This window comes from Panthera leo, chromosome D4 (genome assembly GCF_018350215.1).
Source record: "Panthera leo isolate Ple1 chromosome D4, P.leo_Ple1_pat1.1, whole genome shotgun sequence".
Lineage (NCBI taxonomy): Eukaryota > Metazoa > Chordata > Mammalia > Carnivora > Felidae > Panthera > Panthera leo.
Window position 1 is genome coordinate 91,953,225 of NC_056691.1, and position 15,331 is coordinate 91,968,555.

Below are 15,331 nucleotides of genomic sequence, written 5' to 3' on the forward strand. Positions count from 1 at the left end.
CGTCCTCTGCGAGCGGCCTGTCCCGATGTCTGATTCTTAGAATGTGCCCTTGAACTGCTCGAGAATATTCTTCCTTGTAGCGTAAGGACCCCAGGGAGCGCTGAGAGCGTGTGGCCCCTTCGGCGTCATGCCTTCAGCTTTTTGGAGACACCTGTCCCCGTGCCCTGCCGCTCCCCGCTGGGTCCCAGTTCTGAAGCCCCTCACCCCGCTCGGACTCACTGAAGTTCACGACGTGTGTTACAGCAAGGTTCCCAGGGTGGCAGCCCAAGGGGTCTGGGGTCTGGGGTCTGGGGTCTGGCCTCTTTTCTCCATCGAGATGCCATGGTTCTTTTGGGTTATTCATCCAGCGCCTCCTTCCTCTGCATTATCCCGTGTTTAGATCTTGTTTTTTCTTCTTTTCTCCCTCATTTCGACACACCTTGGATTCCTTTTTAATTTTTTTAGACTGGTAAATGTTTAGTACCCAAAAGATTCACCTGATTATTACATTAAGCTTCCTTCTAAAATATTTATTTATTTTGAGAGAGAGAGGAGGGGCAGCAAAGGAGAGAGAGAATCTCAAGCAGGCTCCACACTGTCAGCACAGAGCCCACCGTGGGGCTCGAACTCGCGAATCGTGAGATCATGACCTGAGTAGAAATCAAGAGTCGGTGCTTAAGCGACTGAGCCACCCAGGCGCCCCCGGCTCCCTTCTGTGTTTTAACAGGCCCCCTAGGTGATTTGGATGCAGGCTGACATCGGTCTCTCTCTCTCTCTCTCTCTCACAAAACAAAACAAAACAAAACAAAAAAGAAAATAGAAGAGGGGGGGCGCCTGGGTGGCTCAGTGGATTGAGTGTCTGACTCTTCGTTTTAGCTCAGGTCATGAGCCGGGCGGGGGTTGTGGGATCAGGCTCCACACTGAGCGTGGATCCTGCTTGGGATTCTCTCTCTCTGTGTCTCTCTCTGTCTCTCTCCCCCCCCCCCCCGACTCATGCACTCTCTCTATCTCTAAAGAAAAATAAAAGAGAGAGAGAGAGAGAAATAAGCAGAAAGGAACACAGAAAGGAGGCATGACTCCAGACTTGAGAGTGTCCGCAGGTCACCTGGGGCGCTTGTTAGAAAGAGAGCTTTCTACATACACACGCCTCCGAAGTGCTCAGCACTGTGCAGGGGCCTGGAATTGCATCTAGAAACGACTCCTCAGGTGAACGGGATGCCGCGGTCCTCGGCCCTGCTGTTGGTTACTGTGGTGATGGGATTGCGTCACAATGGTCCAGATGACCAGCAGGAGTGGGGATGGGGCCAGAAGGGCTCTGGTCGGGCCCCACGTCCATTTTCTCAGGAGCCAGAGGCCAAAAGGGTGAGAATGTGTGTGTTAAAGTCTCAGCCTCGAACCCCCATCCTGTCGGTCCTCCCGCCCGGCGAAGACTCAGTTTCACACTCTTGTTTGTCCCCCAGCAATGTCTTCAGGCTGATTCCCGGACGGAGGCAGATAGAAGAGTCTCGAAGGTAATGGCGGCGTCTTTGGATTCAGGGCGGTTCCTTCTGGAAAGATCTAGAGCAGAAATAGAAATATACATATGTACTGAATTGGAGGTACTTCTAACCGGAGACCCTCGGTTCCCAGTGTGACTCCCGAGTCCCTCCCTCCAGCGTGTTTTCTCAAACCTTGACAAAGGACAAGGCAGAGAAAGTTCTAGCTTGCGCTGGAGAGAACACGTTTACAGAGTTCACGCACTGCCCAGCGGGCTGTGCGGCAAGGCCGGGATTCTGGGAGGGATAGCGCCTGGTATGGGTTCCGGGGTCCCTTCAGCCGCTTCGACGGGGCCGAGCGGGGGTGGGGGCCCTCTGACCCCGTCAGGGCCCAGACAGGTCGAGGCTCAGTGTCCTCTCAGAGCCCATTCCTTCCAGAGCTGGCCTCTCTGGCGACCTGTGAACAGATAAGGTGACAGCTCCCAACCGGGACGCGTCACGAGCCCCCAGGGCGTGGCCCGACCCCAGTTCTCTCTCCGTCCAGCTTGGGGGACCCACACGTGCTGGTCGGATGGCCAGGTGGATGGTGGGCTCAGCTGGTGTCACTTTTCTCTCCAGCAGCACGGAGGGCCGTCCCCTGCAGGGCCAACAGGAGAGCCTGCCATCGAGGTAGTGACTTCCGCTCCTTCCTCCTCCCTCACAAACACTGGCCTTCGTCGGCCCCACTGAACTCCATCCAGGAGCCTGTCTCCCCTCCCCCCACCCCCAGGCCTGGCGGGGGTCCCCAGGGGTCGGTGGGGAGGGGGGATGCGCACCTAATGCTGGCCTGGGGCGCCCCCCTCTCGAGGGCACGGCTCTTTGTTGGCAATCGCTACTTTTCACGAAGTGAGTCCATGGAGCCTTTCCTCCCTCAGCCAGGATGGCCTCCGTGTGGTCCCGCAGGGGATGCTGCTGGAGACAAAGCAGTGCAGGTGAGGGGCGGGGAGCGGGGCTCCCGGGGCTGACAGGGTGAGGGGGGCCTTGCCGGAGCTCTCCTGGGGATTCCAGGACCCACAGGGGCAGCCACGGCTCCTGCCTCCTGGTCTCTGCTCCTCCTTCCCAGGCGTGTGTGTGTGTTGGGGCGGCAGTTTCTCCCGAGGCCGCGGTCACGCCCTGCGGGTGAAGCCGTGCACCATGCTCCCAGACACGGTCAGCGTGTCCAGGGTTTCTCGGCCCTGCTTCAGACCCCCGCTCCGCTCCCCCGGCCCAGGCTCGGCATCACACGGGAACTTTCTCCTCAGGGGCCGTGACGTGGCCGGCCCTGGAGGAGACCTGCCCGCCGGCACGGGAGCGCTTCCCCCAGGACCCGGCCCCGGGCTGAGCGCTCTCTGTTTCCCTCCCTCAGCGAAAGGGACTGCCCTCCGGACACCTGCAGAGTCCCCGAAGTCCCCAGGTACGGGGACCACCTCTTCGGGTGTTTCTGTGCCTCTTTCCGAGCAAGTCGACATGTGCCTCCCCATCCCCTTCCTCACCCCCACCCAGTCCAAGGCCTGATTCCCGGGGGAGAGGAGGGTGATGGGGGCACAGGAGAACAGGAGGAGACGTTAGATGATGGGAGTCACGGGGGGTTTCCACTTGACCTCCGGCCGTGGGGCTGCTCAGTGTCATGCCCGTGGCACGCTCGGCCCCGGCTTCTCAGCCCTCAGCTCAGCTAACACCTGAGGATGATGTGGCCCGGGGAGGGCATGGAGGTGGGCGCGGCATGGGGGCTGGATGGGGTGGGGGTGGGCCTTCGTAGTTGTGGGGTAGACCCACGTTAGGACTTACAACACAGGGAGAGAGAGAGAGAGAGAGAGAGGGAGGGAGGGAGAGGGAGGGAGGAGATGTGGGGAGTCTAGAGCCTTGGCAGTTACCAGAGACCTTGAGGGGTGACCCCCTTTCCTCTGCTTGGCTTTTAGCCTCATCGGTTTATCACTGGGAAGCATGTGGCGTCCCCAGGGCTGGGTGGGCACGCTTGACCGCTGTCTGTCTAGTGAGTGGACAGGTGACTAGTGGACAAGAGGAAGGAAGGAGGGAAGGAGGGGGAGCAGGAGAGAGGAAAGAAGGAAGGAGGAAGGAAGGAAGGCAGGAGGGCAGGAGGGCGGGCGGGCAGGCTGGCAGTCCTGTGGTGCTCCTGGCACAGCTGGCCATCTAGGCGGGGAGGACGGCACCTTGCAGCTGTGGGCGTAGACTGCCTGGCTCCGAGACGCTTCTGGATGCGACCGTCCTCCTCCCTGACGCGTGTCTTCTCTGCAGGATGGTTTACCCCAAGGCCCAGCTCCTGCAGCCTGCGTAAGTTAGCACATCCCTGCCGTGGCCACCGGCCCGCCTCGAGTTCTCCTCGCCCTCACTGCCACCTGTCCTAGCCTTTTCTTTTCCTTCTCTTGCCGTGAGAGGGGGCTGGGCTCATTGCCAATGGGTCTGGTCCCGGGCGAGGGTGCCAGGGAAGGCGCCTCCAACTCCCGGGCCTGGGGAGCATGGGTGTCCACAGAAGGCACGGAACCCTCTCTCATCTCTTCCTGGGGACGCAGGACAGGTCCGGGCTGGGTTCCCCCGGTGCAGGCGCCCGGCCTCCTCAGCCCGCACCGCCTGGCTGTTCTGCCCCAGATGGCGCTGGCAGCCGGTCCCTGTGGCCTCAGACAGGAAGGTCGCCCTGAGGCCACGCTGGTCAGCCCTCGCTTTACAAGCAGGGAAACTGAGGCCCAGAGAAGTGAAGGTACTTGCCTGAGGCTGTGCGACCGGCGAGGGCGCGGTCGGGTTCCGAGCCCAGGCCGGGCGACCTCCCTGCCGGGAGAGCTGCGAGTGCTCACTGTCTTTTCTGACACCAGTACCCACGCCTCCTTGAGTCCTTAGAGCCACCCGGAGGCCGTGACAACCTGACACATGACCTCCCTGGAATGAGAGGGCTGTCCCTGGGGAGGACACACACACACACACACACACACACACACACACACACACACACACCAGGTCCGAAGCACTCCATTTAAAATATCTCAAAAATACGAAGTCTCTCATTTTAAAAACCGATCACGCATTGAAAGGATGGTGTTTTGGACGTTGCGGGTTAAACAACATACACCAGATTAATTGTAACTTTACCTGGTCACTTTTTTTTTTGTTCATTTCTGAGACAGAGCATGAGTGGGGGAGGGGCAGAGGGAGACACAGGATCAGAAGCAGGATCCAGGCTCTGAGCCATCAGCACAGAGCCTGACGCGGGGCTCGAACTCACAAACCATGAGATCATGACCTGAGCTGAAGTTGGACGCTCAACCGACTGAGCCACCCAGGCGCCCCTCACCTGGTCACTTTTACCTGTGTGTGCTTACTAGGACAATTTTAAATTGCAAATCTCTGTTGGACACAGCCCATGTGGAGGGACGGGCTGGCGTGAGCCTGTTCTCGTGGGTCCTGGAGCCGTGTCCCGAGAAGCCACGAGTGAACGGGCACTCGTGAGACAGGATGGGAGGAGAGGAGAGAGGCGTCCGTGCGGGCTAGGGTGGAGAAGGGACAGAGAACGTTCTGTGGGGCGACACTGGGGGGAGGGGAAGCCCTCGAGATGGGAGGGGGCTGGAGGCCTAGCTTTGTCCCTGAAGAAAACTCGTGTTACCCCCTACTCCCAGCAAACAGGTAGGTTTCCCACAGGGAACGATGTCGCCGCTCCCCCCCGTCAGCAGCCCCCACGGCGGGGGCTCACTCCCACAGCCGCCCCCCGCCCCCCACGTGCCAGCCGCAAGTTCTAGGTTGTCACCTGTGCTTTTGACGGACCGGCTGTAGCTCAGGGCTCCCACCGGCCCCTCCTCGGGCTCCATGACTTTCTAGAGTGGCTCCAGAACCCAAGAAGACAGTCTACTCTAGAGTCTCGGCGTATCACCAAGGGCGCGGGAGCAGCCAGGGGCACAGGTCCCCAGGGGGCGACGTGGGGAGGCCAGGGAGCCTCCGTGCCCTCTCGGACCCCGTCGTCAGGATCTGGTGGAGGCTCCCTCACACACGCACCTGCCGGGAGGATGGGGGCTGGGGCTGCAGTGTCACGCTTCTGACCACGGCGTGGTCTTTCCGGTGGCCAGTCCCCATCCCGAGCCATCCAGGAGCCCGCCCCGGGTCACCTCATTAAAACAGAAGGTGTCCCTATCACCCAGGAAGTTCCAAGGGGTTTAGGAGCCCCGTGTCAGGATCTGGGGTCAAAGACTGAATATATGTTTCTTACGGCCAAGTCCCTATTGCTGGGAAAGGGCTTGGCTATTGCTCTCACTGAGATGCAGCTCCTTCTCGGAAATGGGGCTGGGGGCCTCCCAGAAGGAGTGTCCTGTGGGACCCAGTACTCGGCAGTGCTCAGGAGACACTCCACGCGGGGCAGTGAGGGAATGGCAGGGTCAGGGCTCAGGGGCGGAGCTTGTGAGGCAGAGAGCACTGGATTGGGAGTCTGGAATCCCGGCTGCGTCTAACTGCGCTGCTCGCGGACTGTGGACCTTTGGTCCTTCCTTCCCTGGCCCACCTTTCCATGCCCTGCTCTAACGCACTGTGACCTGTTCCCTCTAGGAGGGCAGATGTGCTGGTCATGACCCCCTGGTTTGCTCCTGTCATCTGGGACGGGGTCTTTGACTCTGCCATTCTGGACGCACAATTCGAAAACACCACCGTTGGACTGACCGTTTTTGCCATCAGAAAGTAAGTGAGATCTGGGACGCCTGGGTGGCTCAGCCAGTTAAGTGTCTGACTCTTTGGCTCAGGTCATGATCTCACAGCACCTGGGTCTGAGCTCCGAGCTGGGCTCTGCCCTGATAGTGTGGAGCCTGCTTGGGATTCTCTCTCTCCCTCTCTCTCTGGCCCTCCCTGCTCTCTCTCTCTCAAAATAAATAAAGAAAAAAATAGGTAGGTAAGATCTTGGCAGCCGTGCGGAGAAGGACACGTGCCCAGGCTAAACCAGGAAGCCAAGCCCCAGGTAGGGGGCTCTCCTCACCAGGTGTCTCTCTTTGCCAGGATGGGGTGCTCACAGGGGGAGGGGGAGGCGTGGGTGGCTTTGTGGGCAGGTGAACCTGGTGGGATTTGCACGGGCCACCAGGCACACCCCTGCTCAAAATAGCAGCCCCACACCTGAGAGTCGTCTGCTCCAGAAGTGACCGTATCAACCATTCAGAGGCCTGGCAGCCACTGCTGACCACTTAGCGGGACCAACCCTGTGACCCAAGCCCGGGAGCAGGTGCTCGGCCGCCCCGATGCGTTCCCCTGGGAGGCCGACTGAGGCTTGGCGCCCCAGTTAGCCGGAGCAGGCTTACTATGCGGTGGAGTCGGACCCGAAGCCTCCAAGCTGCATTTACGGCTTTGGGGTTAGCTTGTTTGCTTTGGAAACCGGCTCGTGTTTCACATCCGGCACCTTCGCCGGCACGTGTCGGGCGCCTTTGCACGTCGGCACACGCGGACCTTCCTCATCCTTTCGAACGGCTGCCCACTCTTACTCCAGAGCCACTGCATTTCCCGCTTGAGCTGACCGTTCCAGAGAGCTGCCTCAGGCAGCACCCATGCAGACAACCTTGCATCGCGAAACTTTTCACTTGCGCGGCCGAGTTGCGAAAACGTCACAGTGAACGTGTGTCTGCCCACCACCCGGACTCCGCCACTAACGTTCTTGTTTTTCCCCTTCTCACTTTGCCTGCTTTTATTGGGATATAATCAATATGTAACATCGTCTCGATGTAAAGTGTACAACATAATCGTCTGATGTGTGTATGTGTCGTGAAACGATCACCCCAGGAGGACCTACTCTCGGCAACTTTCAAATATGCGATACGGTATGTCAGCTGCAGTGGCCATGCTGTGCGCTCCGTTCCCACAGCTGATTTATCTTATGTCTGGAAATCCGTACCTTTCGACCACCTTCACCGCTTTCCCCAGTCCTGCACCTCTTGCCCCTGGTAACCACTTATTGTCTGTTTCTATGGATTCGGGGTTTTTTGTTTTTGTTTTTGTTATTTAAAGACTCCACATATAAGTGGGATCACACAGTACTTATCTGTCTCTCTCTGACTTATTTCACTTACATAATGGCTTCGAGTGTCAACCGTGTTGTTGCAAATGGCAGGATTCCTTCCTTCTTTTCTTTCTTTCTTTCTTTCTTTTTCTTCCTTGCTGAGTAATATATATATATATCTCACACTTTCTTTATCCAGCCATCTGTTGGTGGACACTTGGGTTGTTTCTCTGTCTAGGCTGTTGTAAATACTGCTGCAGTGAACGTGGGAGGGCAGGTATCTCTTCAAGATACTGATTTAGGGGCACCTGGGTGGCTCAGTCCATTGAGCATCAATCACCTAAAATGATTGGTGAGTGTCCCAGGGTCATGGGATGGAGCCCCTCATTAGGCTCTGAGCTGAGTGTGAGTGTGGAGCCTGCTTGGGGTTCTCTCTCTCTCTCTCTCTCTCTCTCTTTCTCTCTCTTCCTCTCCCTCTCCCTCTTAAAAAAAACCTTAAAAAAGGATATTGGGGTGCCTGTGTGGCTCAGTCAGTTGAGTGTCTGACTTTGGCTCAGGTCATGATCTCACAGTTCGTGAGTTCGAGCCCCACATTGGGCTTGCTGCTGTGGGCCTGTCAGTGCAGAGCCCCCTTCGGATCCTCTGTCCTCCGTTCTCTCTTCCCCTCCCCAGCTTGTGCTCTTTTTCTCAAAAACGAAATAAAACATTTTTTAAAAAATTAAAAAAGATACTGATTTAATTTCCTATCTTTACCCCCATCTCTATCATCTATCTCTTTCTACATCTCCAGAAGTGGGATTGCTGGATTGTAGGGTAGTTCTGTTTTTTTTTTATTTTTTTATTTTTTTAACGTTTATTTATTTTTGAGACAGAGAGAGACAGAGCATGAACAGGAGGAGCAGAGAGAGAGGGAGACACAGAATCTGAAACAGGCTCCAGGCTCTGAGCTGTCGGCACAGAGCCCGACACGGGGCTCGAACTCACGGACCGTGAGATCATGACCTGAGCCGAAGTCGGACGCTTAACCGACCGAGCCACCCAGGCGCCCCTGGGTAATTCTGTTTTTAACTTTGCGGGGGCCTCCCTACCATCTTCCTACAGTGCACAAATGTGCCCTTTTCTCCGCATGCTCTCGGGCACTTGTGTCTCTTGTCTTCCTGAGATGAGCCTTCTAACGGGTGTGAAGGGATGCCTCATTATGGTTTTGATTTGTGTTTCTCTGACGATGAGTAATGTGAAGCACCTTTTCATGTACCCGTTGGCCATTTGAATATTTTCTTTTGTATGATTTCAATCTTAAGTTTGCTAAGATTTGTTTTGTGGCCTAACATATGGTCTATCCTTGTTAGGATATCCTAACAAATGTTCCATGTGCCCTTGAGAAGAACATATGTTCTGCCACTATTAGATGGAATGTTCTATGTTGTCTGTTAGGTCCATTTGGTCTATAGTCTTGTTCAAATATGCTGCTCCCTTACCGATTCTCTGTCTAGGTGACCTATCCATTTTTGAGAGTGGCTTATTGAAGTCAGCCATCAATATCGTATTGCTGTTTATCTCTCCTTTTAGTTATGTTAGTATTTGCTTTATGTGTTTAACTGCTCTGACGTTGTTGGGTGCATAAATGTTTACAATTGTTATATCTTCTTAATGGATTGACCCCTTTATCATTATAGAATAACCTTCTTTGTCTTCTTTGATCATTTTTAGCTTAAAGCCTACTTTGTGTGATATAAATATATCTTCCCGTCTTTCTTTCAGTCAGTGTTTGCTTGAAATATCTTTTTCTATTCCTTCACTCTTGGTCTGGTCTCTAAAGCTAGAGTAGGTCTCTTTTAGGCAGACTATTGTTGGATCTTTGAAAAACTTTTTTTTAATCCATGTAGCCATTCGACATCTTTTGAGTGGAGAATGCTTTTACCTTTTACAAAAGGTGATTCTTGAGAGGTCTCAAGTAATTCTTGAGAGGTCAGGACTTCCTGTTGCCATTTTGTTCATTGTTTTCTGACTGTTCCGTGGACTCTCTGTTGCTTGCTTCCTCTCTTGCTGCCTTCTTTTGTGGCTGGATGACTTTTCACCGGTAGCTTTGACTCCTTTACTATTCCTGGTAGTGTATCCACTACAGATTTTCCCTCTGCGGGTAGTAAGGCTTACATAAAATATTTTCTGTTTGTAACAACCTCTTTTACGCTGATAACAACTTAATTTCAATAGCTTCTATAAACAATACTTTTACTTCTCTCTCTCTGTCTCACATTTTAGGTGATTGGTGCTACAATTCACATATTTTTAAATATTGTTTACATAAACAGATTACTGTATTCATGGTTGGATTTTTTATGTTTGTTTTTTTAACTCTTAGAGTTGTAAGTGATTTATGTACCGCCATTACAACATCTGACCTTGACTGTATGTTTACCATGACCAGTGGATTTTATCAATATATTAATGTTTTTATCATATTAGTCAGCATCTTCTTCCTTCTGCTGGAAGAGCGTGATGCCCTGTAGTATTTCTTGTAAGGTGGCTCTACTGGTGACGAACCCCCTTAGCTTTTGTTTGGGAACGCTTTCTCTCTCCTTCATTTCTGGAAATCAGCCTTGCTGGGTGTCGTATTCTTTCAACGTTTTGACTATATCATCCCTCTGTCTCGTGGCCTGCACAGTTTCAAGCGTCACATGCTCTTCCCATTGAGCCACCCAGGCACCCTCCTTATCTTTGACTTTTGACAACTTAATTATAACGCATCTCTCCGTAGCCCTTTTCAGATTCAACCTATTTGGGGTCCTTTGAGCCTCATGAATCCAGATGTCCGGGTCTCTCATTTGGGAAGTTTTCAGCCATTATTGTTGTAAATGTATTTCCTGCCCATTTGTCTTTCTCTCCTCCCTCTGGGATTCCCATCATGCATATATTATTTGTTTTTATGGTTTCCCATAAGTCCATAAGCTTCACAATTAACATTTTATTGTACTTGCGCGATCAGTAATCTACTCGTCTGGTCGTCCTTCTGTCCATCTATCCACTCATAGTTGCTTTTGCCACGTGTGAAGGTAAATCTGGGACATCAGCACACTCGCCCTAAATACTTCTCTGTGCATGTCATTAACTGGAGCTTGAGATGTGTTTATGGTTTTTCTTCTTCCCAGGCAAAATGTACATACACGAATTCCCTGGGTTTTGGCGAATACATATCGTCGTGTAACCAAAATTCTTTCTACGTATACAGTGTTCCCATCACCCCCAGAACGTTCCGTCGTGCCCCTTTCCGGCCAACCCCTCCCCCTACAGCCTCTCCTGCGGCGTCGCTTGTCCTGATTCTTTTCTACTCTAAGATTATGTTTGCCTCCTGGAGCCCTAAAGCACATCCTGCTTTGTGCTGCCTTTTCTGAGAATCGTGATTTTGAGATTTAGCCGTGATTTTGCGTGAACCGGTAGCCCTTTCTCGCTGCTTAGCGTTCCGTGGGATGGGCGCACCACAGTTGCCTACTGCACTTTCCGTCTTGACGGGCTCCTGTTTCCAGGGCTTGGACACTATAAGTAACTATGAATTATGTTGGACAGACCTTTTGCGGACACGCAATCTACCTTTTCTCCATTGAGCATCTAGGAGTAGAACCGCTCAGTCTCAGGCGAGAGACGGCTTTCCTTTTGTAAAGAACCACTCCGCACGTTTTTCCGGTTTCACGCCCCCACTCACAATACACGGAAGCTCCGGCTGCTCCACCTGCCTCACCAGCATCTGATGGCGTGAGTCGCCCGCGAACTTTTATACCTGGGTCCGTATACTCACATACGAGTAGATCTGCGGCATAGGGTCCGGGCAGTGGACTCGGGGGAAGAATATACACATTTAAAGTTTGAGTGTATTTTCTCCTATGCCCTCCGAAAGGGTTATACAAATGGTTACTTGACCCAGGGGTACGTGAGAGTGCCTGCCTTCCCGCACTCTCAGCCACACCGACGTATTCACTTACTCATCTGTTAAAAAAGACCTTTACTGAGCAGTTATGACGTGTGCACAATAGGGGTAAGGTAGTTTCCCAAGCAGACAAAGGCCTACTTTCACGGAGCTACGTTCTAGACGGAAAGAACACGTAAAGATGGAAAAGACGGGAGAAGAAGTAAAACACAAATACAAAGTATGTCAAGGTGGTGATAGGGGCTCTAAAGGAATACCTAAGGCTGGGTAAGGGGTGGAGAGGGATGTATCTTCATATTTATTTGTGTATCTATTTGCTCTTTCTTATTGGGTTATAATTTCCACGTTGTAAAATGTACGCCCGTTCAAGGGCATAGCCTGCAGCATCCCCCCCCTCTCCCCACCGCCTCATGCATCTGCGTTGATGCTAGCAGGGAGACCTATGCGGCATATGCAGTTCTGGGCATTGGTCAAGGAATGGAAGCTATTATAGGGGGCGAGCACTGCAGGGAACAGGGCCCCAGCCCCAGGGAACAGGCAGTATGAGGGCCCAGAGGAGCATGCCTGGCCTGTGTCGGGAACATCAAGTAGCCAGCCTGCCCGGACAAAAAGGTGGACAAGAGGAGAAGGAGACCACATCAGAGGCGGGTCTTGTAGGGTCTGGAGGACCACTGTAGTGTCCTGAATTCGTTTTTAGTTCTTCTTAAGGACAAGGAACCATTTGAGGGTCGTGGGTTGGAGAAATCCATCGTCTGGACATTATCTATCATTTGAACTTTTGCCAGCCTTGTGGACTAAGAAAATACCTGTGGTTGAGACTATCTGCTCAATACCCAAGCAGTCTGAAGGCCTCCTTTTACTATCCAGTTGAGATACATGGTCTTTAGCTAGTCTAGTAGATTGGCTATGGTTTTATTTTTATCTTTCAATTAAAACAATTTTTAATATCTTAAAATTTAAAATATTAGACACAGAATCGGAAGACACAGAATCGGAAGCAGGCTCCAGGCTCTGACCTGTCAGCACAGAGCCCGGCGCGGGGCTCGAACTCACGAGCTGAGATCATGACCTGAGCTGAAGTCCGACGCTCAACCGACTGAGCCACTCAGGCGCCCCATATCTTTTGATTTTTAATCATGGTAAAACGCACAGAACATTGAGCATCCTAACTATTTGTGAGCGTGCGTTTCGGTGGTGTTAAGTGCTCACATTGTGGGGCAGCCATCCCCACCACCCGTCTTCAGATGCAAACCTGAAATTCTGTGCCCACTGAACACTAGCTCCCCATTCCCCCCTCCCCCAGCCTCTGGCAACCACCCTTCTGCTGTCTGTTCCTATGAACTGGCCTCTTCTGGGCACCTCCGTCAAGTAGATTGTCTTTTGCAATCGGCTTATTTCACTTAGCATGATGTCCTCAAGGGATGGCCATGGTATTATAAGCTGGTTTTGCCTAAGTCTGTTTTTCTGCTGCTGTTTGATTGTGTTTAACACCCACCGTCTCTCCTGGGGTGCTTGTTGGTCTTAGATACGTGGTCTTCCTGGAGCTGTTCCTGCAGACGGCGGAGAAGCACTTCATGGTGGGACACAAGGTCACCTACTACGTGTTCACCGACCGGCCGGGGGATGTGCCCCGCGTGCCCCTCGGGGAAGGGAGGCAGGTGGTGGTCCTGGAGGTCCGGAACTACTCGCGCTGGCAGGACGTGTCCATGCACCGCATGGAGATGATCAGCAACTTCTCCCGGCAGCGCTTCCTCCACGAGGTGGACTATCTGGTGTGCGTGGACGTGGACATGAGGTTCCGCGACCACGTGGGCGTGGAGATCCTGTCCCCGCTCTTCGGCACCCTGCACCCCGGCTTCTACGGGGCGGCCCGCGCGGCCTTCACCTACGAGCGCCGGCCGCAGTCCCAGGCGCACATCCCCAGGGACGAGGGCGACTTTTACTACGCGGGAGGCTTTTTCGGGGGGTCGGTGGCCGAGGTTCTGCGGCTCACGTCGGCCTGTCACCGGGCCATGGTGGTCGACCGGGCCCACGGCATCGAGGCGGTGTGGCACGACGAGAGCCACCTGAACAGGTACCTGCTCTACCACAAGCCCACCAAGGTGCTGTCCCCCGAGTACCTGTGGGACGAACATATGCTGCAGAAGCCACCTTTCCTCCGGAAGCTGCGCTTCGTGGCGGTGCCCAAGAATCACGCAGAAATCCGGAACTGATGGGCGGGGCGGGGGGGGGCGGTGCTCCAGGAGGTCTCCCTGCAAGGCTGCGGCCGGCCTTAGCGGGTCTTCCGCTGGGAAAGGGATCGGCCACGGCTCTGGTGGCGAATGAGTCCCCGTGCCTCAGTTTCCTCTTCTGGAGAGACTCCCACTACCCACCAAGCACACACGGCTCTGGTTTTTCATCTCTCCCTAATCCTGCCTCGTATTTAAAGTCGGCTCACCCTTCGTGGTGCCGGTAAGGGCCCCTTCCCCGGCAAGGTTTCTTGGTCTCTTCCTCCTGCGGTTGAGGCCCGCTGCTCCCCGCCCCGCCTTTCTAGCGCTGTGTCCTTCCGGCTCCATCTGCCCTCCCGCCCCTATTTCCAACTGGCCTTGCCCATTACGGTGTGAGCTCCTGGGCCGAGAGGCTGAGATCTCTCCGCCTTTGTCCGGGTCACCTCCTACCACAGGGCCTTGTGCCCGGAGACTCCCAAAACAGGTTCACATTTGAGTTTAAGTGACCCGTAAAAACCCAGGACACCGTGTGCTGAGACGGTGGGCGAGGCCCAGCCAGGGAGCACTTTTCCGGGTTTGGTCTGGGTCGGTTGGTGGCTTGCGGCTTTGGGTTGTTGGGCTTTTTCTTCTAGGGTTTCTGGCAGTCTGTCACATGCTTTTGCTCTTACTGCTTTTCTCTGACGCACGTTAAAAACGCCTTCTTCCGGTTTTTATGTTGCCACTGCAACTCTTTCAGCGTAGGCAAATTTAAGAGACCGCCCCCTGCTTTGAAATCATGAAGATAGTCTGTTTTGTTATCTTCCAAACACTTAATGTTTTTGCCTCACACTTGAGTCATTCATCTACCGAAAGTGACCTGTGTGTGCTTTTAACGGAAGGGCTCAATTTAATGTGGCTTTCCGTGGATAACCATCACCCGAGCACCGCCTAGTGAACACGTGTTTGAAAACCTACCGGAAAGTTCCTCTCCCCGACATGCACTGTCGTCGGCCTCATGCTGGCAGCTGTCCTTCTGTGCCGGGTCCGTTAGGGTCTCTCTATTCTGTTGCATTTGATGCGGTTTGGGCGTGGTGGGGGTCTGGAGCCGACCGCCGAGAAAGAATTCTTGTGTCTTTGGTGCTTAAAGGTGATTTCATCAAAGCACAGGGGCGGGGCCCGTGGGCGGGAGGAGCTGCCCTAGGGTTGTGAGGAGTGACTGGTTACACACTACAGAGTTGGGGGAGGTCAAGGCAAAAGGAAGCCTCCAGAAGGAGTTTCACATGGTAAAGAGGACTCCTAGGATAACTGAGGCCTGGCTGTTGTCACCCTGAGGTGGTTTTTCCTCTAGTAAGTCAGTAACATGAAGACAGTAGGGAGTTCCTGGAGAAATGTTCTACTCTGCTTGCCTCAGGAGGCTGCAGGTTATAAAGAAATTTAATGTTTTTTGCATTTCCGTCTTGTCTTTGTTCCCCACATCCCTACGGAGGAGAGGGTGGGTGATGTTGGGGCTCCAGGAAACTGAGTCAGTGGGTTTCTGGAGGTTAAGCTATTGAGAAGACTGCCTTTTGGGGGGCTGCCTGGGTGGCTCGGTCGGTCAAGCTTCTGACTTCAGCTCAGGTTGTGATCTCACAGTTAGTGAGTTCGAGCCCCGCGTTGGGTTCCGCACTGACAGTGCGGAGCCTGCTTGGGATTCTCTCCCCTTCTCTCTGCCCCTCCCACACGTGCTCTCTCTCTCTCTCTCCCTCAAAATAAATAAACATTGAAAAGAAAAGATTGCCCT

At 53.7% G+C, this 15,331-nt stretch overlaps 1 protein-coding gene across 1 annotated transcript; it reads left to right on the top strand.

Moving 5' to 3' along the window:
* The first annotated feature begins 1,114 nt into the window (after window positions 1-1,114).
* LOC122204438 (histo-blood group ABO system transferase 2-like) lies at window positions 1,115-13,673 on the top strand. Its single transcript, XM_042911903.1, has 8 exons — window positions 1,115-1,349; window positions 1,440-1,490; window positions 2,073-2,123; window positions 2,369-2,425; window positions 2,839-2,886; window positions 3,729-3,764; window positions 6,015-6,143; window positions 12,891-13,673. Exons 1-8 carry the CDS (start codon window positions 1,195-1,197, stop codon window positions 13,576-13,578), a joined length of 1,215 nt encoding a protein of 404 aa, XP_042767837.1. The 5' UTR covers window positions 1,115-1,194; the 3' UTR covers window positions 13,579-13,673.
* The last annotated feature ends 1,658 nt before the right edge of the window (window positions 13,674-15,331 follow it).

Excerpts from the sequence above, each read along its gene's own strand:
- LOC122204438 (XM_042911903.1), top strand. The coding sequence starts at position 1,195 with ATGCCGCGGTCCTCGGCCCTGCTGTTGGTTACTGTGGTGATGGGATTG. Across the intron at positions 1,491-2,072 it reads CAGATAGAAGAGTCTCGAAG|CAGCACGGAGGGCCGTCCCC; the intron begins GTAATGGCGGCG and ends TTTTCTCTCCAG. Across the intron at positions 6,144-12,890 it reads ACCGTTTTTGCCATCAGAAA|ATACGTGGTCTTCCTGGAGC; the intron begins GTAAGTGAGATC and ends TGTTGGTCTTAG.